Genomic DNA, 25,176 nt, shown 5'->3' with positions numbered 1-25,176 from the left:
TGACCAGGACTCTACAAACCGGATCATCCACCAGGAATGGGGGGTTCATACCTAATAGTTCTGTACACAAAAGGGTTTTTGATGATGATTCCAGTATAATGGTGATGAGTCCTTTTGCAGTTGGGAGGATGGTCTAGGCTGGTCTGCCTTTCCCAGTCAGAAAACTGTAAAGTTTTGCTTATAACGCTTGAGGGAAACCGGAGCTAGCAAGATTGGGCCCGACACTCCAGTATTTAATAACTCCAGAATAGATCGACGTGCTGTCAGCTACAGAGGGACTTCAGAAGCTCTCTTTTGGGAAATTTGCCTCACGTGATTCTCCATATATATATGCTGTGGTACCTTGTGTGACACATTCGTAGTGTGGGTTACGTCTGATAGAAGCGAAGATTAGAATTTCTAGAATATATTGGATCTTTGGAAGAAGCTTGCTTACTTGTTTCGTTATAGAAATATGTAACTTATAAATAAAAGTTATTACTTGTTAACTAGTATTTTTTTTTCCAGTTTCTCTTCAGCAACGGGTAGCAGAATTGGAAAAAATTAATGCAGAATTTTTACGTGCACAGCAGCAGCTTGAGCAAGAATTTAATCAAAAGAGAGCAAAATTTAAAGAGTTATATTTGGCTAAAGAGGGTAAGTTCCTAAGTCTGTCTCTAACCCCTCATACTAAGACTGCCTTAACGTGTTGAGTTTCTTGGTAGTACAATGTTAATTTTATCATTGAACACACCTTGATTTTATTTGTATTTATGTTGTAAACTGAAAGCCTATTTAGAGCCTAGAGTTAAGAACAGAACTGATAGAGGGGTGCCTGGGTGGCTCAGTGGGTTAAGCCTCTGCCTTCGTCTCAGGTCATGATGTCAGGGTCCTGGGATCGAGCCATTCGTCGGGCTCTCTGCTCAGCGGGGAGCCTGCTTCCCACTCTCTCTGGCTGCCTCTCTGCCTACTTGTGATCTCTGTCTCTCAAATAAATAAATAAAATCTTTAAAAAAAAATAAAAAGAATGGAACTGATAGAACACGTTGGAAAATGCAGGATTCAGGCTTTCCCTTATCTTTGAGCTTCACAAGGATACGCACTGTAGGGAGGCTCCAGCACCCTGGGACACGGGGCTCTCGGTGGTCTTCCCGCCCGAGAGAGAGCCCAGGCCAAGTGACCTCGGGGTGTTCTACTGATAGTGTTGCAGACTGTCACTTGTTGATGCTTCCTGGAGGGGATCCCGCAGATGATCACCTACTTACCAGCAAAGACTCAGGACTCCAGTGAGGCAGACGTGGTGCTGGGTGCTGGCTGGAGCCAGAGCTGCAGCACCAGGGTTCTGGAACTCCTAGAACTGGAGCTCGAGCAAGGAGAGAAGGAAAGCTTACAAGACAGATGCGGGAGTGTTTTGAGAGGGCCTGGCCCTGAAGAATCAGGACAGGCTTACACTTTGGGTGTTGACATAGGAAAATAAAGCTGTGGCTTCTGCAGCCCCCAGCAGTGGTTCCCAGAGTGTGGTCGCAAAACAGCAGCATCGGGGTCTCAGTCACCTGGGAGGCTTGTTAGAAATGTATGGTTTGGGTCCTGTCTCACGCTTGACCAGCTCAGGGTCCAGCAGTCGGTGTTTTAATTGGGCGACTCAGATGCTGGGTGAAATCCTCCGAGACCTCGTTAGAACACAGTGTGTTAGGGTGGTGCCCAGGAATCTGCATTTCTGATGAGCTCTAGGTATGTGCAGTTTGGGAGCCGCTGCTTGAGACTGGTGATCAGCCAGCTTTGAAGTTCCACTTTGTGGAAGCACTCCATCAAGTCATCGCGTATACCCTCACACCTTCCCTGAAGGTGATGCTTAAAATGTTTTATTTTAAATTTAAAAAGGTTCAAAAGATACAAATTCTGTATTATTGTCAACACTAAGAATTTAAATTAAAACCTCATGCTCTTTTTTTTTTTTTTTAAAGATTTTATTTATTTATTTGACAGACAGAGATCACAAGTAGGCAGAGAGGCAGGCAGAGAGAGAGAGAAGGAAGCAGGCTCCCTGCTGAGCAGAGAGCCCGATGCGGGACTTGATCCCAGGACCCTGAGATCATGACCTGAGCCGAAGGCAGCGGCTCAACCCACTGAGCCACCCAGGCGCCCAAAACCTCATGCTCTTAAACATATCCAGCAGAAGCAATCAGTGATTTAATAATATCTTTCATCATTCATTTTAAGAAAAATAACGTGAATAAGATCTTCAGAAATTTTACATTTTTTTCCCCTCCTTGTGTTGGGTTTTCAGTTCTACATCTCCCTCAGAATTTTATTCTACAAAGTTTTTTTTTTCCCCCCCTTGTTTTAGGAACACAGACTTGAGTGTGCATCAGAATTTGACTTGTAGGGTTTGTTAGAACAGAGATCGTGCGTCTCACCCTAGAGCCTGACTCATCGGGTCTGTGGGGTCCTAGAGCTGACACTTCTAGTGAGTTAGCAGGGGGTGCTGACGCTCTTGGTTCAGGGACCACACTTGGGGAGTCATGGGTGGTACTTGATGCTCGAAAGCCTTTTTCAAAGAAAATTTTGTCAGACTGGTCTGCGACAGAAATTGCTTGCATATTTCTAATGCATTGACTTACCGTTATAGTTATTAATACGTGCACTGTTGAACACACTACATATATTCTATACATTTAAAGTATAATAAAGTGTGAAAATTGTTGGAAATGCAGGTACATTACTTATTGGTAATGCAGATACAATTGGATTTCCCTCCCAATTAAGTCGTAACCTCTGTGTGAGTAATATTTACTTGTAGAAAAAGGTAAGTTTCGGGTTTTAAAAAAAATTATTTATTTGAGAGAGAGAGCACAAGTGGGAGTAGAGGGGGTTAGAGGGAGAGGGAGAGAGAGAAACCCAAGCAGACTCCCTGCCGAGTGCAGAGCCCAACACAGGGCTTGATCCCAGAACCCTGGGATCATGACCTGAGTCAAAGGCAGATGCCTAACAGACTGAGCCCCCCAGGTGCCTCCAGGTTTTTTTTTTTTTTTTAAATAAAGATGAGTGCTGAGAACCCTTAGTCTTATAAATAAGTATATGGAAATAGAAGGTTTATTTTATTTTAGGATTTTATTTATTTATTTGAGAGAGAGAGAGAATGAGCATGAACAGGGCAAGGGCAGAGGGAAAGGGAGAAGCAGGCTTCCCGCTGAGCAGGGAGCCCGATGTGGGGCTCCATCCCAGGACCCTGAGATCATGACCTGAGCCGAAGGCAGACAGTTTTTCACTGGCCAAGCCCCCCAAGCACCCTAGAAGGTTTATTTTATAGTGATGATTATTCCATTCTCTTACGGTCTCTCTGAATTACATGTTAAGTCACATAGTCCTCAGCTTCAAAAGTACTTCTTGTCTGTCAGCTGGCAGCTCGCTTGGGCTTCCTCTAGTATTGTTGGAAGTGGACTTCACAGTCGCCTGACCTGCCGCAGGCCTGTTACCCAGTCGTTAGCAGTGTGATTTTCCGTTGCTTCATATTGTCCCTTTGGTTGGACACGGGAGAGGAGGTTATTCATGGGGCGGTGACCCACAGTGTGGGGCGGGCGGAAGGCTGTGTCTGGTTACGTGGGAAAGTGCTGTTGAGGGAAGGGAGGTGGGCAGGGGACTCTGCCCTCATACTCTGCAGGGTTCTGTGTGCTCCACTGAGGACCCTGCCCTGCGGGTTCCCTGCAGGTTATAGGTGGCCGCGCTCGGAGGGGTCAGGAAAGATTGTAAGTGGTTGTGCGCAGCAGGTGTCAAGAGCACAGTGGGACGCAGCGGCGCAGGACACCTGGTAAGGCTCAGCTGAGCAGAGTCACGGGGACGGACCGGTTTGCGTCAGTGACACAGCCAGGTGTGTGCGTGAGGGTGAGATAGAAAATGCATCTTTTGCTGTGAACTGTGTTCAGACAAGCTTGAGAGTTGTGTAGGACTCACGGAGTGCATCTGGCACAGCACAGGCTTGCTGCCTGTTGCAGGGTGCGGCTGCCTCCCTCCTCAGTTTAGTTCCTTCGAGGCCCACAGAGAGGGAATGCTGGCACTCCTGTCTCGGCAGGGAGCGTGGTGCAAGTCACTGCGGAGGCTGGGGTGACTGAGTTACGGTTTTATCTCCAAAAAAGTATGGTCTTCAGGAGCAGATCGTGTGTTTGCAGAGTCCTCGTTTGAACGTATATTGAGCGTCATGAGAAGTTCTGTCTGGTTCTTCCGTGTGTCTCTGTGACTTCGTTAATGCTCCCTGAGAAAAACTGTTCCAGCCTCGAACTGAGGAGGCACCACTTTGAACGGTGCAGTGGTGTGTCCTTGTCGGGGGACCTGTGGTACCTTTCATGTCCGTGTGCAGCGGCACATGGCTTGCCTCTGGTGACCGGTGAGCGCGCCGCCGCCCTAGGCGGGGTGTCCCGTCCCCTTCTCCGCGGTCCCCAGCAGCCCTTCCTATGCTCGCTCTTTCGGTCTGGATTACTCTGTAAACTTGTTAGTCTTGCCCCAAGTTTGTTCATTTTGTTTTCTGGTTTCCTCTGTCCCCAAATAAAGCTGTTAGGGTTTCCTTTGTTTTCTTATTTTCTGCTTTTAAATTATAAGATGGACTTTCCTGTAAGGTTCTTCAGAACGGAAAATGACCAAGTACCTCTCATTTCTGAAATACGTGATCATTTGCGGTTTTCAGTCTCTGATCCAGACAGCTTGAACTGTGGGTTCGTTCAGAAAACAGTGTGCATATGTCAAGTTACTGTGAGGACACCAAGATCTAGTAAACCATCTGTGTGCACGGTTGTATCTGCATTGTCTGGAGTTCCTGGCAAACTTCAGCCGGCCGTGGAGGGGACATCACTTTTCAAAAAAGTTCAGAAGAAATAATGTGACCCCTTTTGAGAGTTTTTGGTGTCATTTCTAAAGAAAATGCATAGTCTGTAAAAGGTAAATGTTGATTCGGTTTCAGTCCTGGCCATTTCCCTATGTCATAATGAAAATAAAAACGTATGGCTGTCCCCTAAAGCGGCAGCTTCTGGTACAGCGTCTGCTGCAAATGTGAACCTGGTCTTCGTGGTCACAGATGGCGGCAGCGTAAGTCATGGGTTTGACGTGTTCAGCACATCTTCAGCGTCCAGCAGACCAGGTTAAGGTGACTCTGGAAGTCCAGACATCTGTATTTGTCCCAATAGCAGCAGCATTTGCTTTGATGTCGTAATAGCTGCGCTCTCGTGTTTGGAGAAGGGCCAGCGGAGAAGTATGGACAGTATGAGGAAGGCTGCTGAAAGAGGTTAGGACTTTGGACTCCCCTCAGCCGCCCCTTCCGACCTTGGTACCTGCCGTTTTCTCAGCCGCCTTCAACTGGGAATGTTCGTGTTTCTGAAAGCTCTGTTGCTTTTCCACTGAACTTGAAGAAAAAGCATTCAGCTCTGAAAAGAAGAATGTGGTTTGGCTTTCTGGATTCGCCAACCTTGGCACTATGCCAGGTTTCGGTTTTGGAAATCCTCAGTCTTGGGCAGTAAGAGAAGCTCTGTTATATGAAGCAGCAAACAGAAGGCCAGAGAGTTCAGAGTTCGAAGGAAGGTAGTAGAGCTATAACACATATTCATCACCAGAAGACAGATTTTCTAGGGCTGTTGGGAAGGACTTTATCTGTGAGCCTAGTTTCTATAAAGCCCGGCTCTGACCAATCAGAGTTTCAGTAGTTCTGTGCCAGGTTAAGGAAGATGTTTGTGGTTCAGGCACTGTGACCTTACACTGAGATACGGAAATAAATCTAGGTATATTAAATAAAATAAAAAGCCATTAGAAATCTTAGAAACAACAAATAAATGGAAATAAGGTAAATAGATGGTTTAAACTGTAGATAAGACACAGAGATTTCAGTGAATTAGAAAATGGTATTTGGGAGTTCCTCTTCTCAGTGAGACAGAGTGAGAAGGATCAAAGGGCAGCAGACGTAGAGGCTCCAGTGAGTCTCTAACATGTTTCTAAAAAGAGTTGTGGGGCTCCTGGGGGCTCAGTCATTAAGGGTCTGCCTTCTGCTGTGGTCGTGATCCCAGGGTCCTGGGTTGTAGCCCCACATAAGACTCCTTGCTCAGTGGGAAGCCTGCTTCTCCCTCTCCCACTCCCCCTGCCTGTGGTCCCTCTCTCACTGTGTCGCTCTCTGTCAAATGAATAAAATCTTAAAAAATAGTAATAATAAAATAAGAGTTGCAGGAGAAGAAGAGAAGGGTTAAAATATTTGAGGCAATACTAACTGAGGTTTTTCAGGGATTAAGAAAAAAAGTGAGTCCCTAACATAAATACTGAGTACCAAGTAGATATATAATAGTAAATTCTTATTCTGACATATCCTAAGCTGTAGAACAGTAAAGCTGTAGAATAGTAAATTCTACTATAAGTAGATAAGTAAAGTAAATAAATAAATAAAGTAAATAAGTAAATAAGCTGTAGAATGGTAAATTCTTATTTTGACATATCATAAGCTATAGAACACCAAGAATGAAAAGAAAATATGGAAGGCTAATAGAAGAAACAGGTTATTGGGAGATGCCACATAAACAAAATTGATTACAGGAGACAAATATCTTCAAGGTGCAGAGAAAAGTAAGTCTCAACCTCAAATTTTATATGTAGCTGAGTTATTTGAGAATGAGAGGACAGGGACGCCTGGGGGGCTCAGTGGGTTAAAGCCTCTGCCTTCGGCTCAGGTCATGATCTCAGGGTCCTGGGATGGAGCCCCGCATCTGGCTCTGCTCGGTGGGGAGCCTGCTTCCCCGCTTCTCTGCCTACTTGTGATTCTCTGTCAAATAAATAAATAAAATCTTAAAAAAAAAAAAAAGAATGAGAGCATAATAGGTATTTTAGGTATATGGAAACTAAGAGCACTTATCAGCCACATGAATCCCGGAAGAACCAGTAGAGACGGCATTTGCAAGAAGAGTAAATGCAGGGAGAATATAGGGTAGAAGAAACAATGCCAGCCTAGAAACAGTAAGTCTGACTGTAAAAATCATAACCAAAAAACTTCATATCTCCTGTTAGGTTTTAAAAGAAGAAATTGAAACAAATGAAACAGTAAGAACAGATTGGGGCCTATGGCAAAACACATGGAAGGAATATAGAAAGCTATCTCATAAAGAGCCAATCTACCGAGAAGATCCAGCCATCACTGGGGTGCCTGGAGGGCTCAGTCAGTTAAGCGTCTGCCTTCAGCTCAGGTCACGATCCCGGGGTCTGGGGATCCTGGGATTGAGCTGTGCATTGGGCTCCTTCCTCCACAGGAATTTTGCCTCTCCCTCTGTTTTTCCCCCTGGCTTGTGCGCTGGCTCGCTCGCTCTCTCATTCATTCTGTCTCTCTCAAATAAAAGTCCTAAAAAAAAAAAAAAAAAAAAAAAAAAGACAATCATGAACTTGTATGCACCCAATGAAATCCCCATGACAGGCCATGTAAAACAAAAGGTTGATAGAATTAAAGGAAGACATCAACAGACGCACAGGAAGGAGTTATGTAACATTGTATCGATTGCTAGATCAAGCAATAGGTAAGATGTAATAGCTTTGAGCAACAATTTTAAAAAGCTTGAGGAATTCTGTACCCAAGGAACCAAAAAATGTTCATTCCTTTTATATTTCTTTTATATTCATATTATTATATTTTATATTTATATATAAAATATATTTACATATATTTTATAATATATAAAAATATATTTATAATATATATAAAGTGTAATATTTTATAATCCTTTTATATTCATAAGGAACACAAAAAAATGGTCTGTGTACATATATCTCAAGAACTCAACGTAGTAAAGAAAAACAAGACTACTTATGTTTTCTTTTGTAATTCTGTTAAAGATTTTAAACAGTAATGTAAGTGTTTTTTAAAAGCTTGGGAACTAAGAATTCATTCCTGTTGGTCTTAAGTTAAAGAGGAAATCACAATGGAGATCACAATATCTGAGAATATGGTGAAGATACTTGTGGAAAGCAGCTAAAACAATACTTAGAGAATAAGCTTTTAACTTTAAAAGCATTTATTAAAATTAAATAATTAAAAGACAGTGAGAGATTGAAAAGTAAATGATCTGGGTTCCCTGGGTGGCTCAGTCAGTTAAGCGTCTGCCTCCAGCTCAGGTCATGATCCCGGGGTGCTGGGATCGAGCCCTACATTGGCTCCTTGCTTAGTGGGGAGCCTACTTCTCCCTCTTCCTCTCCCTCTGCTGCTCCCACTGCTTGTGCTTGCTCTCTCTGTCAAATAAATAAAATCTTTAAAAAGAAAAAGAAATGATTTAAGTGTTTAGCTCTGGAAACTAGAAAAAGAGTGAACATAAAGAAGAAAAAATTAGAAAATGATGAAATGGAAAGCAAAGTTAATAGTTAAGAAGCTCAATAAAATCAAAAGCTCATCTTTTGGGAAAAAAAATAAGACAATTACTGATGGAATAGAACTGTAAAAGCATAAGAACACTGTGTATGTCTGTGCCAAAAGTCTTGGATATTTAGTTGAATAGTACCCCAGGATATATGAATTACCAAAATTGCCTCAAATAGAAAACTTGAATAAAGCATAACCGTAAGAAAAACCGAGTCAATAAACAATTCTTATTTATAAAAGATGCCACAGGCACAGGGAAATTTTGTTAAATACACAAGGAATATTTGTTTCTTTTATATGCTATGTCAGAAACAAAAAGAGAGCCATCCATTTCATCTCGTGGAATTAGGCTAACCCCGATACCTAACCAAGAAGCAGAGATCCTAGCATACAAATAAACCAATCTCATTTATGACCACAGAGTTTAAAACCCTAAATAAAATTGACTTCAGGGGAAGAAGGAGCTGGAGGGGAACCTATGGACTGAGAGAGAGAGCATATGTTGAAGCATTTATGCACCTTATTGGAATTTGACTCAAAGGGCTGAACTGTTAAAAAAAAAAATTCAGACAACAGGACTTCGCGGCACTGGTGGCATGTTTGTGGCATTCAGATGTGGTCACGGTTTTCAGCCGTGAAGATGATCCTTCCAAAGTGAAACTAGCCGGAAAGAGACAAGTAAGGTGTGATTCCACTTACATGAGGAGGACGGACGGGAATCCATTGGAAGCCTGTTTGAGGAGTTACGAGAGTTCAGCAGGGCTGCAGGGTACACGATCAGTACATAGAATGCAATTGTATTTCTTCTTCTACAGTTTTGAGTTCAGTTCCGGTTAGCGAATGTGCGGTGTAATGCTAGTTGTGAGTGTGCAGTGTGTTGGCTCAGCACTGTGCTATGCTGCCAGGTGCCCATCGCAAGTGCATGCCGGAATCCCCACCACCTGTTTCACCCGTCCCCCAGCATCCTCCCCCCGTAACCTGCTCTCTGTAGTTAAGGGTCTGTTCCGTGGTTTTCCTCTCTTTTTTCCTTTTTTTTTTTTTTTAGTGGAGCCCAACATGGACTTGAACTTGCCACCCCAAGGTCAAGACCTGAGCCTAGACTGAGTCACACGCTTAACCAGCTGAGCCACCCAGGCACCTCATTTGTTTTGTTTCTTAAATTCTACATATGAGTGAAGTCGGATGGTATTTGTCTTTCTCTGATGGACTTGCTTTGCCTTATAGTCTGTAACTCAGCCATATCTTCGCAAATGGCAAAATTTCTTTCCTTTTTATTGCCAAGTAATATTCCATCTCTCTCTCTCTCTCTCTCTCTCTCACACACACACACACACACACACACACACACACATCCCATATCTTCTTTACCCATTCATCATCTGATGGACATGTGGGCTGTTTCCATAATTTGGCTGTTGTAGAGAATGCTAATGTACACATGGGGTGCGTGTAGCCCTTGGAATCAGTATTTTGCAACTTCGGGTAAACCCCTAGTAGCGCAGTTGCTGGGTCCTCGGGTAGCTCTGCTTTTAACTTGCCCAGAGCGCAAGTTTGCTTTCCCAGCAGCAGTGCAGGAGGGTCCCCCTCTTCTCCCCATCCTCGCTGGCATCCGTGGTTTCTTGTGTGGATCTTTGACGTTCCGACGGGCGGGAGGTGGTACCTCCTTGTAGTTTTGTTTGCACGTCCCTTCTGACCAGTGATGTTGAGCAGCTTGTTGTGTGTGTGTTGGCCATCAAGATGTGTTCCTTGGAGAAATCACTATTCATGTCTTCTGCCCATGTATTAACTGGATTATTCATGTTTTGGGTGTTGAGTTATATAAATTCTTTATAGATTTGGGTACTGACCCTTTATTAGATATGTCATTTACAAACATCTCCCATTCTGTAGGTTGCCTTTTAAGTTTTATTGATTGTGCAGAAGCTTTCTATTTTGCCCCAATAGTTTATTTTTGCTTTTGTTCTCCCTTGCATCAGAAGACTTACCTAGAAAGAATCTGCTACAGCAATGTCAAAAGAAGTTACTGCCTGTGTCCTTCACTATGATTTTTATGGTTTCAGGTCTCACATTTAGGTCTTTGGTCTATTTTTTAATTTGTTTTTGTGTATGGTGTAAGAAAGTGGTCCAGTTTCATTCTTCTGCACGTGCCTGTCCAATTTTTCCAACGCTCTTGGTTGAAGAGATCTTCTTTTCCCCATTAGATGTTCTTTCCTGCTTTGTCAAAGATTAATACACCTGTGGGTTCAAATTGATTGTATTTCTATACACTTGCAATGAATAATCTGAAAGTGGAACTAAGGAAATAATTCTGTTTACAGTAGCATCAAAATCTGTGATATATTTAGGAAGAAATTTAATAAAATAATTGTAAAACTTATACTTTGAAAATTTTCAAAATGGTGTTGAAAAAACTGAAAGTGTTCTAAATAATTGGAAAAACATTCTATGTTCATATATCAGAAGATTTAGGATTGACGGGACCTCTTGATGGGTGTACAGATTTAATGCAGTGTCTTCCATCATCTCAGTTGCCTTTCTGATAGACGTGGACAAGCTGATCCTCCAAATTATTCAACCATGTTAGGGATCCAGAATAGCCAAAACGTTCTTGGAAAGCAAGAACAAAGTTGGAGGACTCACTTAGCCAGGTTTCAGAACTGGCTACGAAGCAGTAGTGGTCGAGACAGTGTGGTGCTGGCACAGGTGTAAGTAGTAGCTCCTTGGGGTAGAGCTGGGATCCAGACACTAACCTCCTCCTGTGCATGGTCAGCCCACTGTGTGCAAGACGACGGAACAGCTCACATGGGGAAGAACCATCTTTCCAATAGACTGTGCCGAGACATCTTGGTATCCCTGTGTACACAGATCCACTTGGAGTGTGTCAAGGACCAAGGTTTAAAAGACAGACTGTAAAACTCTTACAGGAAAACCTAGGGATCAATCCGAGCAACCTTGGAATGGAGCAGTGCCGTCTCTGGTAACACTGCGAGCCGGGGCAACCAGTAAGGAAGCAGACAGAGCGCGCTTCATCAGAGTTAAATGCTTTTGTGTTTCCAACGGCACTGTTAGGGAAGTGAAAAGACAGCTCACTGGATGGGAGACATTTTTGCAAATGTTGTATCAGATGAGGGACTTTTATCTCTATATATCAGGAACCTTTACAGCTAAGTAATACAAAGACAACCCGGTGGAAAATGGTCAACAGACACTGGTCTGTTGACATTGACATTGACATTTGACAGACAGTGGTCGGTAGAGGTTTCTTCAGAGAGGTCGACCGGGTGGCTGACACACACACGATTAAGATGCTCAGTGTTCTGGGGCACCTGGGTGGCTCAGTGGGTTAAAGCCTCTGCCTTTGGCTCAGGTCATGATCCCAGGGTCCTGGGATAGAGCCCCACATCGGGCTCTCTGCTCTGCAGGGAGCCTGCTTCCTCCTCTCTCTCTGCCTGCCTCTCTGCCTACTTGTGATCTCTGTCAAATAAATAAATAAAAATATTAAAAAAAAAAAGATGCTCAGTGTTCTTAGTATCAACGAAGCGCACATCAGAGTTACGGTGAGATGCCGCTTCATGCCCCAGGGTGCCCGTGTCCAGTCCGGTAATAATAGGTGTGGACGAGGATGCGGAGAACCAAGTGTCCTCACACACTACCAGCAGGATTGTTAAATGGCCCAGAGGTACGGAAAAGAGTCTTCCAGTTCTTAATGTGGCGACACAGTTACCACATGACCCAGAATTTCACCCCTAGCATTATACACAGGAGAGGAAAAGTGCGGCAGCATTATTCAGAAGAGCCAAATGCGGGGAACAGCCTGGATGGCACCTGATGAATAGACATATTATTTTTATTATTCCTGCATAAAAAGGAATGAAGTCCTGATGTTACCGCGGGGTTGAGCTTTGAAAGCATCATGCCGAGTGACGAGCAAGTCACAGAGGGTCACGTATGATTACATTTCTGTGAAATGGCCAGGGTGTGTAGATGGTTGACAAGGGTGGAAAGTTCATTAGTGGTTCCTTGATACTGGGGGTAGAGAGTTGGGAGGTCATAAAGAGCCCTGGGTTTCCCTCTGGGAGGATTGAATTGGTCCCAGATCGATTGTGGTGATGGTTTCTGAGTCGGAGTATAGTAAGGCAGTGAGGGACCACCACACATGTGTTGTGATGGCCCAAGAAACACTGGCCCTCCAGCAAATGCTGCTGCCTAGGAGTAGCCGTTGGAATGTCCTTCCATTGCTGGTGGAAGTACACAGTGGTATGGTCGCTTTGGGAGGTGGCTGGGCAGTTTCTTACAAAAACTAAACCTACTCTTCGCTGATACGATTCAATACTTTTCCTCCTCAGTATATGCCTGAGAGAATTGAAAGCTGTCCATGCACTTATTTACGAATAATTGCCCAAACTTGAAAGCAATCAGGATGCCCTTTAGTAGGTGAACGGATAAGCTGGTACATCCAGACAGTGGAATATTCAGCCTCAAAAAGGATGCTGTTGGATTCTAACTGTGGGACACCCCAGAAAAGGCAAGACTACTGAGACAGTGAAATGATGAGTGTTTGCCAGGGCCTGGGAGGGAAGGAGGAATGAATGGGGCCGGGAGGATTTGTAGGCCGGGGAACTCTTGTGTGTGATCCATGGGGGCGGAGACATGTCATCGTGAGTTAGCCTCACGCAGACCGTGGGGTGTGTCATGTGTAATGTGTGTTTGTAGGGTGTGCCCAGGAGGGGAGCTTGTGCGGGGTAGGGAGGGTATGGGAGCTCTGTACTTTCTGCTCCGTCTTGCTGTGAGCAGAAATGGCTCTAAAAAATAAAGTTCATCAGGGGCACCTGGGTGGCTCAGTGGGTTAAGCCGCTGCCTTCGCTGGGGTCATGACCTCAGGGTCCTGGGATCGAGTCCCGCATCGGGCTCTCTGCTCGGCAGGGAGCCTGCTTCTCTCTCTCTCTCTCTCTCTCTCTCTCTCTCTCTCTCTCTCTCTGCCTGCCTCTCCATCTACTTGTGATTTCTCTCTGTCAAATAAATAAATAAAATCTTAAAAAAAAAAATAAAGTTCATCAGTTTAAAATGCCTGAGGCTGGTCTCATAGTAGCGTGTTGCGCAGGGCACGTGGGTGGGCGGGGCAAGACAGCCTGCCGGTCTGTGCTTGCGGGAACCGCGTAGCGGGTGCACGAGGCTTGTAAAGGTCATTTCCGAATCTGGTAGGGGAGGACTCCCTACGTCATCAGAATGATATGTCTCTATGAAACTGCACAAAAGTACAGAATAGGGCAAGAACTGCTGTGTCAGGCCGCGCCGCACAGCCCTGGCGGGAGAGAGCCCTCCTGCAGGCGAGAACGTCTGTAACCCGGCCCTCGCGAGAGCACAAGGTTTTACTACAGCTTGGACGCTGGACTACATCCAGCGTGTTACTTGTGACAGCAGCACTGTGTATGTGCAAGGACATCGTCCCGTTTTAGAGATGCATGTTGTAGTATGTTAGGTGATGATCTGTTGTTTTGGGGGCTTATTTTCAAAATATGTGGTAGAAAAACAATGGCTGAAATCAGTGTGGTTGGATCTTGGTGCATCTTAGTGATGGGTATGTGACAGATTGTTGTACTAGATTGAGTTTCGGAGTACATTTGAAAATCTTTATCACTACATATACAAAACCAAAATGGATAGATTACTGTTCTTTAGTTGTTTTGTTTTTTAAAACAAGGTGTGCAACTTTTTTTTTTTTTTTTTTTTTTTTTTTTTTTTTTAGATTTTATCTATTTATTTGACAGAGAGAGACACAGTAAGAGAGGGAACACAAGCCGGGGGGTGGGAGAGGGAGAAGCAGGCTTCCCGCTGAGCAGGCACCCGGATAGGGGACTCAATCCCAGCACCCTGGGATCATGACCTGAGCCAAAGGCAGGCGCTTAACCGACTGAGTCACTAGGCGCCCCAGATAACTGTTCTTTAATAATAACTTGTACCATTGCAAACATTTAAAATGTTTGGTACAGAAACTGTAGGTTTTTCTAACTTTTAACTTCTTTTGTTTCTTCATTAAATGTATATATTTAAGGAATATGTAGCATATAATATAGATCTTATCTCAATATGCATAACATAAGTCAGGAACTAAATTTGACCTAGTCTTCCTCTAGGCCCTCTGTGCTGCTTTTACCCTGTGGAAACATGCCACAAATTAGCATTTAAGTTTGGTATTTGCTGCTTTTCTGTTCATAGTGACCACGTGTTAGTCTGGGTAATTTCCAATAAATAAAAAGGAGCAGGGGTAATCAGCATGAGCAGGTGTGAGTGTATAGACTTGAGCCTTAACAGAATTGTAGCTCTCAGAAAAGACCAAGGTATCCCAAAGATAATGCTTTTTCTTTTATTTCACATTTCACTGGGAACGTGGAGGTTACACATATAGCTTTCCTTCTGTGGCTTCATGTGTGTGGTCCCGGGGTCCTTCCCATGCACCCATCATTATTTCCTACATACCCGTCTTTCCTCCCAGATAGGTCATTACTTTCTGCAGCTAATGTTCTTATCTCCTTCTCTGGCTAGTGTTTCAGAATGGTTTTTTTTTTTTGTTTTTTGTTTTTTGTTTTTTTTTTTTTTAGATTTTATTCATTTATTTGACAGAAATCACAAGTAGATGGAGAGGCAGGCAGAGAGAGAGAGAGAGGGAAGCAGGCTCCCCGCTGAGCAGAGAGCCTGATGCGGGACTCGATCCCAGGACCCCGAGATCATGACCTGAGCCGAAGGCAGCGGCTTAACCCACTGAGCCACCCAGGCGCCCCTCAGAATGGTTTTTTAAAGATTTCTTTGTTTATTGGAGGGGGTGTGAGGCCATCGGGCAGACTCCCCACTGAGCGTGGAGCCTGTGGGGCTCTCTTCCTCTGCCCTGAGATCATGACCTGAACCGAAACCAAGACTCAGACCCTTTGCTGGCTGAGCCACCCAGGCGCCCCCAAAATGTTTTGATACTGACGTTGAAGCGGGTGTTGTGGAAGTAAAGATCTCTGCACGACTTACAATGAGCGTGACTAATGTTTCTCCCGTTACTCGGCCTGCCTGTGGTGGGTAATGATTAATGTCCACACAACGTTGAAAAATCCTTTAATATTATCGAGTTGATTTTTTTTTTAAAGATTTATTTGTTTATTTATTTGACAGAGATCACAAGTAGGCAGAGAGGTAGGCGGAGAGAGAGGAGGAAGCAGGCTTCCCGCTGAGCAGAGAGCCCGATGCGGCCTCAATCCCAGGACCCCGAGATCAGGACCTGAGCCGAAGGCAGAGGCTTTAACCCACTGAGCCATCCAGGCGCCCTCGAGTTGATTTTTTTTTAAGATGTTATTTATATGTCAGAGAGAGGTTGAGCACAAACAGCAGGAGCAGCAGAGAGAGAGAAGCAGGCTTCCTGCTGAGCATTCAATGTGGGGCTTGACTCCAGGACCCCAGGATCGTGACCTGAGTGAAAGTGGACACTTAACGACTGAGCCGCCCAGGGATCCCTCGATTAGATTTTTTCTAATACTTAGAAATTCATCCCGAGAAGCGTTGCCGCTGCCTTGGCTTGACCCGCGGTGTGATTCCTTCATGTCGTGCTGCAGCCGGTGACAGAGTTAGGTCCTCAGACTGCTGTCCTGGCCTGTCCGCTTCGTTACTGCGGTCTGTAAAGGATATCGGCGACTTTACGTAGGGACGCACGGTTCTCCTGCATGAGTGTCTCATATCTTCAATGGTGAAAGCCGTGGAAAAGTCAAGAGACAAGCAGCTGGGAGAGTGTTCTCAGGAAGTAGGGTCAGTCAGTACCGGGATGTGTCAAATACTCTTCTCCATCAGAGGAAAGGCGGTTCATTAGAGACCCAGGCAGGGGCCGTCACTGAAGAAGAAAAGTAGGCATTAACTGTCTAAAAGATACTCAGCCTCACTGCTGATGGGGGCTGGAGATTACAGCTCTCGCTGACTTCTCCCCGTGACGTCGGCACGGAGTGTGAGCAGTGGGAGTAGTGACTGTTGGTAAGTGTACGGGGAGCAGGTGCACCCTTTGCAGAGTCGATTGGCCAAACACACGCCCTAGCTGGGCTTGCATGTCAGATAACTTAACACTTAAGAGGCGGTCAAGAGATGTGGGAAAATTCATCCTGACTTTAAGAAATCCTTGATCTTGTATGGCTACTGTGTACTCTGGCTGTTTTCCTCCTCTGTTAACTGTTTCTGGAATGTTTACTTTGTGTCAGTGTTGGACTACTAGGTATTTTCAGTAAATTGTCTTATCATTAAAGCAGCCTTCTGAGATGGGTGTTTCTAATCCCGGTTTGTAGATGTGGAAACTGAGGCCAGAGAGGTTAAATACATTCATTAGCCAGTGGTGAAAGAGGCTCAGTTTAGTGTTAGAACTACAGCCTTAATCACTGTCTGGTTGGATAATTAAGTAAGTAATGGCTTTGTGATACCCTGTATACCTTAACTTTTATGTTTATTAAAATAATTCCATTTGGGGGCCCCTGGGAGGCTCAGTCAGTTGAGTGTCTGGCTCTTGGTTTTGGCTCAGGTCATGATCCCGGGGTCCTGGGATGGAGCCTGGCATCTGGCTCCCTGCTCAGTGAGGGTCTGCTTCTCCCTCTGCCCTGCCCCAACCCCTACTCGTGCACCTGCTCTCTCTCTCTCTCTCAAATTTTTAAAGAAATGTTCATTTTCTAAGTTAATATTTTAAAATACAGGGCTTCATTTCCTCACTAGAATGTTAACATCATGAGTGTAATGCTTTATTGCTTCCTGGGGATGCCAGCCTGACCCACATGGACACTAACAGGAAGGCTTTCCTCTTTCCCTTTCTCCCCAGAGGACCTGAAGAGGCAGAATGCGGTGTTGCAGGCGGCGCAGGACGACCTGGGGCAGCTACGGACGCAGCTGTGGGAAGCCCAGGCAGAGGTGGAGAACATCAAGGCCATCGCCACGGTCTCCGAGAACACCAAGCAGGAAGCCATCGATGAAGTGAAGAGACAGTGGAGAGAAGAGGTTGCCTCGCTTCAGGCTGTGATGAAAGGTAAAGACCGAGAACGTTCCGGGAGTGCTGTGGTTTCCTGATCTCAGCGCTGCTGATGGCGGACAGCTGGGCGGCTATCCCACAGGGTCCTGAGCTCGCGTGTGGCTTCCTGTATGGCTGTCGTCGGAGGCACCGTCCTCTCTGGAATGAGAGGAGGCCCGCAGTGCTGTCAGTGGCCTGCCATCCGCCTCTGTCCCGGGTTTGGGACTGGGGGTTTACAGGGGCATTTCCCCGGGGTTGGCAGCAGGGCCAGGCCGGGCATGTGGGAGGAGCTGGCTGCATGGACACGGGGTGTGTGCGGGGTGTGTGCCGGGTGGAGACCTCTCTGGGGCTCAGGTCGCTGCTGACACTTCCCTGCTGTGTGTGCAGTCCAGCGTGGCTGGGAGTTCGCGTTTTCAGGGGAAGCTGGGATTTGATGTGCCCCTTCACTGCGGTCTCCAGAGCCGGAAGGTGTGGGCCGGAGTCCGCGGGCTGGTGGGACTTCCGGCCTCTGAGCCTGGGCTAAGGGAGGAGTCGCGGCTTGGCCTGGCTGCTGTCAGCGCCGGTGTTCCGTGACTCCTGCCTCTCTGGCCAGACGAGGATGAGACAGAGGAAGTTGCCCCTGAAGCTTTGGGTTCCTGAAATTCGTTTCATTCATACTGTACGTGTAAAATTGTGGTGACTTTCTCCGCCATGTTGGCCTATGTGTCATTTTTGCCCTGTTGCTCCAACAGGCGGCTCGGTTCACTAGCCATGTCTCCAGGTTGGTGGCTGTCCCCTCGGGATGAGTGTAAGCCTCATGGTGGCTGGCGACAGTGGCTCACCCGCACGGTGGCCGGTGACAGTGGCTCACCCTCGCAGGAGTCCCGTTCTTCCCTCAGAAGCAGCCGGGGACTCTGGGCCAGTTAGAGCCTCCATGATGGAACCTGTGTCTCTGGGCCTTTGGTCCTCGTGGTTCTCCATCCCTTAGCACAGGGCTTTCAACACTGTCCTCCTCATGGCTGAAAAGTGGCCGCTGCACCTTCAGTCCACCTCAGAGAAGCAAACGTTTTCTCGAAGCCTCCAGCATGTACCCGTCCCGTTTACTGAGGGGCGTGGTTGCCCGTAACTACAAAGGCAGCTGGAGAATCTGGTTTCTAAACTGGGCCACTGAGTTCTTAACAGAATTGGGGTTTTGTGGGGCAGGAGCAAGGGATCGAAGTTAGTGGCTGCCAGCAGTGTATCTCCCAGAATGCTGTACGATTATACTGACGGTGAACCCATTTGATGAGGACCATGTAGACTCCTCTCGGTGTAGAGTCCCGAGACCCAGGGCACTGTCGCAGATGTGTATTCCTATCCCCCACGTCTCAGGCTGTGGGTGCAGTGACAGTCCTGTTGGTGTTGCAACCGAAGCCTGCGTGTGCTGGCAGAGGTGCGGCGGAGGCTGGCCCCCTCGGCCGAGCTTTGCTGTGGGGCCCGGCACTGGCAGGGCCGGACCTTTCCTGGGCTTTCCCTGTCTGGGAGGGAACATTCGGCTCGTGCTGGTCCCCGGGGTGGGCTCTTCCCTTGGTGCCTCCCGTGGTGGACGTGCCCCAACCTGCGCTGTGCGGTGCCTCCCGCAGAGACCGTTCGCGACATCGAGCACCAGTTCCACGTGCGGCTGGAGCAGGAGCGCGGCCAGTGGGCACAGTACCGTGAGTCCGCCGAGCGCGAGATTGCTGAGCTGCGGCGGCGGCTGTCCGAGGGGCAGGAGGAGGAGAACCTGGAAAACGAAATGAAAAAGGTATGAGGGAGTGTCCTTGCGCAGGGGCGTCCGATCCACGTGTGCACACGGGGACTCTGGTCTGCAATGGGGGCGGTTGCACGCAGAGTGTAGGGCTGGCTCCCCTGACACACGGGATGGCCGTGTGGCCACCGGCCTCCTGCCTCTGATGCGTGTCCCCGCCGCAGCTCTGCTGGTCACCTGGCCCCACACACGTGTCTCCCTGTCTGTGGCACACACAGCTCCCCTGTGTGTCATGTGTGCTGTTCGCTGCCTCTCTGTCCCTCCTGGCCGGGGAGCTCCGCGGGGGCAGGAGTCTTGTTTGCTGGTGGAGCCTGCGGACTCGGCGCTCGTGTCCAGCACACCGGTGCCGCGTGACCGCGAGTGGGTCTGACCGGACCTGGACACCAGATGGTGGTGATCTGTCCTTCCAAGCACGCAGTGGTTCCTGCGCAAGGGCTGCGCCGCCCGCCGTGCTGAACACGGTGCGGCGGGTGCCTGAGCTGGGCGGGAGGGCCAGGGTTCCCCTGGGGAGGAAAGCCAGAAAGCTTTTTGGCCTGTGTCCTTAGATGAACTTTCCCTTTACTAATGGAGGCACAGTCATGTATTGTAAGGCACTTATTATGTAAAATAATGGCTAGAATTGGATTTTTTTTATGTCATTCGGATTAATCATTCTTTCTGGTCACTCATTCCATACAAGGACACTTTTGTGTTTTTAGAAGGTTGTTTGATTTTTCTAATAACATAAAAGTCATCTGAGAACCCAACACCCCGAGTAGAAGCTTCAGACATGAAGAATGGTTTTTTCCGTTCCATCTTGTTCCAGGACAAACTCAGCGTTTCCATGAGGACCTGAGTATGTCTCGGTGGCTGCTAGAGTCACTTAGTCCTGTGACGGTGTGCTCCACAGCAGGCCCCGTGTCTGGTGCTGTCACTGGGAGTTCTAGCGCATATCCTACCAGGAGATCGTTGTGGTTTTCATTCTTCTGATACATTCACATTCGTGATTTTCACAACCTGCCACTTCTTGTCATTCTTAAAATTTGTTTTATTTGTAAGATAAACTTTATTTTTTAGAATGGTTTTGATTTCCAGAAACACTGTGAAGATAGTAGAGAGTCCTATATGCCCCACTCCTGGTTTCCCCCGTTACTAGGATCTGCTGTCAGTGTAGTATGTTTGTCACAACTGACAAACCAGCATTGATTCATTCTTACTAACCCGAGTCCATGCTCATCAGTTTTTACCTAACGTCCTTTTTTATGTTCTAAGATCTCTTGCACGAAAGCACATTGTGTGATGCCATGTGGCTCCTCTCGATTGCAACAGTTTTTACAATTATCCTTGTTGTTGTTCAAAAGCAAATAACAAAATCTGTTTAATAAAATGGAACACCTGGGGGGTGCCTGGGTGGCTCATTGGGTAAGCCTGTGCCTTTGGCTCAGGTCATGATCTCAGGGTCCTGGGAACAAGCCCTGCATTGGGCTCTCTGCTCAACAGGGAGCCTGCTCCCCCCCCCCCCGCCTGCCTCTCTGCCTATTTGTGATCTCTGCCTGTCAAATAAATAAAATCTTAAAAAAAAAAAAATGCAACACCCAGACATAAAAACAATTCTAAGAAAATTTATAAAGGAAGGCTATGTCCTTATTTCATTGTTTATAAAAAATGAGCCTATGAGAAGTGTAATTGGTATGAAATTCTTACAAGCTGTTTGCCTGGAAGAGAAGTGCGAAAGGGAAGCCTGTTCCGTCTTCTGCTCAGTGCCGCCCTGGACGTGCAGCCTGGCAGTAAAGCAGAGGAAAGAAAGAAAAAGTCATATGGGTCAACTTCATCCATGAAATCATTGCATCTGGATGACACTTTCTTTTTTGTTATTGTATTTTTTTCCCTAAATTAAAAACATTTTAATTCCAGTGTGGTTCACACACATTGTTACCCTAGTTCAGGTGAACAGTGCTTCTGTGTCTCGCCCATGCTCATCACTGCCACAAGTGCCCTCCTTAATGAGTTTTTCCCTTTTTTTTTACTATTTAATTTATTTATTTGACAGAGCATGAAAGAAGGAACACAAGCAGGGGGAGGGGGAGAGAGAGAAGCAGGCTCCCTGCTAAGCAGGGAGTCCGACTCGGGATTCCATCCCAGGACCCTGGGATCATGACCTGAGCCGAAGGCAGATGCTTAGGGGACTGAGCCACCAGGGGACCCTGAGTTTTCCTTGTTTTTAATGACCTTTCTGCCATTAAAAAAAAAATCTTTACAAGTTTTGTTTATAATGATATGCAACACGTGTGGGGTCATTGTTACATGGGCACATAGCTCAGTCTGTGTTAAAGTCTTTGCTTCTTTCCTTCTCTATCAGCAGGCCTCTATAGGTATCCCAGATTAGCTGTGACTGAGGATATTTTAAGCTCATATGTCTTTTCCAAACAGGACTTAGTTAAAAATAAAATAAGTGATGAAATGACTCTTTAAGGACTGGAAAACCAAGCGAGTTCCTCTTTTCTGAGAGAGATGTTTTTTAGGGAAAATTTCCATGCATATTTGGGCATATATGATATTTTCCCTATCATGAACGTTTAAGGGTAAACTGGAGCTCTTTTAAATTTAACAAATAAGGTTAATTTTCATTTTCACTAGAAGGGAAAAAGCTAACTTTCTGAGTCTCCTTTTGTTTCTGTGTGTATATATACACGTACATATACGTACACATTATATACACCTATGCCCACATATGTACACACCCATTATACACACGTATACACTTATATACATTATATACACATATCACACGCATGTATACTTACGTAATGCGTATTATGTATACATGTATATATATTATGAAAATCAAGTTTCTTACCAGTTTACTAATTTATGGATATTATTTCCTTTTTTAATCTATGTTTTTGAGAATGAAAGATAGAAAACAATATGATAGTTTTAGGAGTCATTCTTTGGGTTTGTCTCATTTAGATATCAAAAGTAAAGTATTACATAAATTACTCCTTAAAATAACAAAGATGGAAGGGTTTTTTTTATAGCAACATAGTTTTCCAAAATTTTAGAAAATACATTGTATTTATGTTGAAAAATGAATCAATCCTTTTATCCAGCCATTTCGTGAGAAATATGGTCTCATGAATTTAGTAACTAAAATTATGAAAATGAAAGTATTATGTGTGTTTACTTTTATATATCGGGTCTTTTCCAGTTAATTGATTTAAAGAATCAGATTTGTTATAGTGAATCCATTTTCCTACTTCCCAGTTTCTAAGAGGAACATTGGGGAAAATCGTGATGATGACTTGAGACACAGAGTCGTGTGACGTTGGAAAGTCAGACGTGGTTCCGTTTAGCTGGCGCTCACACAGCACCTGGTAGGCCATTTGTGTACTGAGTCTCACAGCGGAGGAGTCAGCGTTTCTTGGAAAAGCAGTGAACCAGTAAGTCAGGGTATTTCATTCTTTTTAACCGTAGGCTCAAGAGGATGCTGAAAAGCTTCGGTCTGTGGTGATGCCCATGGAGAAGGAGATCGCGGCTCTGAAGGACAAACTGACAGAGGCAGAAGACAAGGTTAAAGAGCTGGAAGCCTCCAAGGTTGTGAGACGCTGTAGCTCATTCCCTGAACCCAGGGCCCTGACCTAATGCCATGAGCAAAGTTAGAGTCACTGAGGGGGTAAAAACTGGGATTCAGACTGTGTATCTTAAAATCTTGCTTTCTTTAAAATGCAAAGGAGAAAAATACTTGGGGAGGATTTTGTCCTGATGGTTTTTGTTTGTTTGTTTGTTTTTAAAGATTTTATTTATTTATTTGAGAGAGAGACAGTGAGAGAGAGCATGAGCGAGGAGAAGGTCAGAGGGAGAAGCAGACTCCCCATGGAGCTGGGAGCCCATTACGGGTCTTGATCCTGGGACTCCGGGTTCATGACCTAAGCTGAAGGCAGTCGTCCAACCAACTGAGCCACCCAGGCGTCCCTGTCCTGATGGGTGTTTTAGATGATGACCGGAACAGTGTCCTGCTGCTCTGTGAGCTGCAGTCGTGTTCATGTTCATGTCAGAGCGAGGCTCTGCCTGATTCGCTTTCCTATCGATGAAAATGAGCTCTTGGAAGTTGATTTATTTTCCTGACATGAGTCCCAGAATTGATGCCATAGAGATGATGTAGTTACAGTGTGGCTGGATTTGTTGGCCATAAAGGTACAACCGAGGAAATACAGAGGGAATGTTGAAAACATTGATAATTAAGAGAGAGTAGGAAAGAAAGAAAGATAATAAATAGGTAGTAAACAAAAGCACAGCATAGGAATGTAGGAAGGGGAACTAAACGTCATCGCCTGCTAAAGTACATGGTATTAAAAAAAAAATCTAAATTTTAACCGAATTTGTATTGCTTATAATAGACCGAAAATAAAACTGCAAGATACGACTGAGGATAGAGGAGTATCTAAAGACATGCCACCCAAATTCTAACCGAAAGAAAGCTGATGTAGTAATTGTGATATGAAGCCTCCAGGATGTAGGGGAAGGAGTGTGGAGATGGAGGGACCCCACCTCAGAATTCATCAGTGAGCCGTGACAGTCACTCTCAAGGGCATCAGAAACACCTGGAAATTCGTGAGCTAAGAGGGACAGTTACAAGGGGAAATTAACGTGCACAGTTCTGGTAGGAGAGTGAGGCTGATTGTAGCCAGTGGTCGTGTGAGAAGAGGAAAATGTGAGCCGGACTGTAGGGGTTTGAGCAGTCTGATTAATAACTTGGGCGTAGCAGATCGGTAAGAGAGAGACTGTGTCTTCTGCAGTAGCAGAGGCTCAGCTGGGGACCTTGAGCAACTGAACCTCATCTTACTGCGCTTTGCTTTTCTCAGCTGTAAAATGGGGGCAGTGGTATCCCCCCCCCCCCCCATAAGGCCACTGATAGGATTATGTGAGTCTGCAGGTGTGAAGCCTAGAAGGTTGTGCCAGGATAAAGTAACTGTTAGGTTCAGGTACATGAAGATTTTCACAGCGTTACAGAGGAAGTGCTGAGAAACTTTGTTATGTAAACTCAACTCTGTTGTTACGCCAAAAATACTGTTGTATGAACTCAGCTGTCTGACCACAGGCCATTAAATTATCTCCAGTATAATGGTCACTAAAATAAAATGGAGATGGAAAAAAAAAAATCTCATGGAAAAAGGCATTGTAAAATAGTTAAAGTGATTTGAATGTTTTACTCCAGATTCCAGACAGGTGGACAGTGGCACAGACAGCAGGAATATAGGGAAGTAATGTACTGCAGAGCAGAAACGGTGAAATAGAAAAGCAAAAGAAAAACTGAGAATGTCAGTGTAATGGGGAAAATGGGCAAACTGGTAAGAAAGACAAAATTCCATTAAGACTGATCAGGGGGGCCCTGGGTGGCTCAGTTGGTTAGGCGTCCCACTCTTGATTTCGACCCAGCAAGACCCGATGCAGAGACAGCATCAATCCTGAATGGGGGGCAGTGAGGCTGACGGTTGTTCGCTTAGAAAAGCAAGAGGATGTGCCGGCAGATGTTAGACTCAGCAGCAGTTCAAGAAAGTTGTGCCAACAAGATCAACGTAAAAAATCATATTCTCCAGTAATCCATCCGAGTAAAGAATGTAAGGGGGGAGAAAAGTCCCATTTATAGTAATAAAAACAAAAACAAACGGCTCCCCCCCCCCCCCCGTCCCTGCCAAAAAACCCCAAATCAACTCTGCGTTGTCGAGTTTTAGGTACCTGAGAAAGTAAACATAAGTGGGTACGATCATTGTGGAAAGAGCTATGATGAAGGCATGAGCACGTGTGTGTCCCTCAGGGACAAGACAATGGGCATCTTATGTGTGTATCCCCAAATTCATCTGAGTTCAAAAATCCCACTCTGAATACAGTGAGAGCTTGGAAGGGGCGCCTGGGTGGCTCAGTGGGTTAAAGCCTCTGCCTTCAGTTCAGGTCATGATCCCACATCGGGCTCTCTGCTCAGCAAGGAGCCTGCTTTCTCCTCTCTCTCTCTGCCTGCCTCTCTGCCTACTTGTGATTTCTGTCAAATAAATAAATAAAATCTTAAAAAAAAAATAA

General features: G+C 45.6%; 1 protein-coding gene across 8 annotated transcripts in view; it reads left to right on the top strand.

The window, feature by feature from the left end:
• Nucleotides 1-25,176, top strand: part of RABEP1 (rabaptin, RAB GTPase binding effector protein 1) — a 184,243-nt gene that overhangs the window by 128,260 nt on the left and 30,807 nt on the right. For 7 of the 8 annotated variants that reach the window (XM_082707826.1, XM_082707825.1, XM_082707827.1 and 4 more), the window contains 4 exons: nucleotides 508-636; nucleotides 17,172-17,375; nucleotides 18,959-19,119; nucleotides 22,576-22,695. In XM_082707826.1, coding sequence (XP_082563952.1) covers nucleotides 508-636; nucleotides 17,172-17,375; nucleotides 18,959-19,119; nucleotides 22,576-22,695 — 614 coding nt within the window. The remainder of the gene's footprint in view (nucleotides 1-507; nucleotides 637-17,171; nucleotides 17,376-18,958; nucleotides 19,120-22,575; nucleotides 22,696-25,176) is intronic. The other variant, XM_082707828.1, reaches the window with a different exon arrangement.

This window comes from Mustela nivalis, assembly GCF_964662115.1.
Source record: "Mustela nivalis genome assembly, chromosome: 17".
Classification (NCBI taxonomy): domain Eukaryota; kingdom Metazoa; phylum Chordata; class Mammalia; order Carnivora; family Mustelidae; genus Mustela; species Mustela nivalis.
The sequence above is the reverse complement of the archived record's forward strand: the minus strand, read 5'-3'. Positions and strand labels throughout refer to the sequence as shown.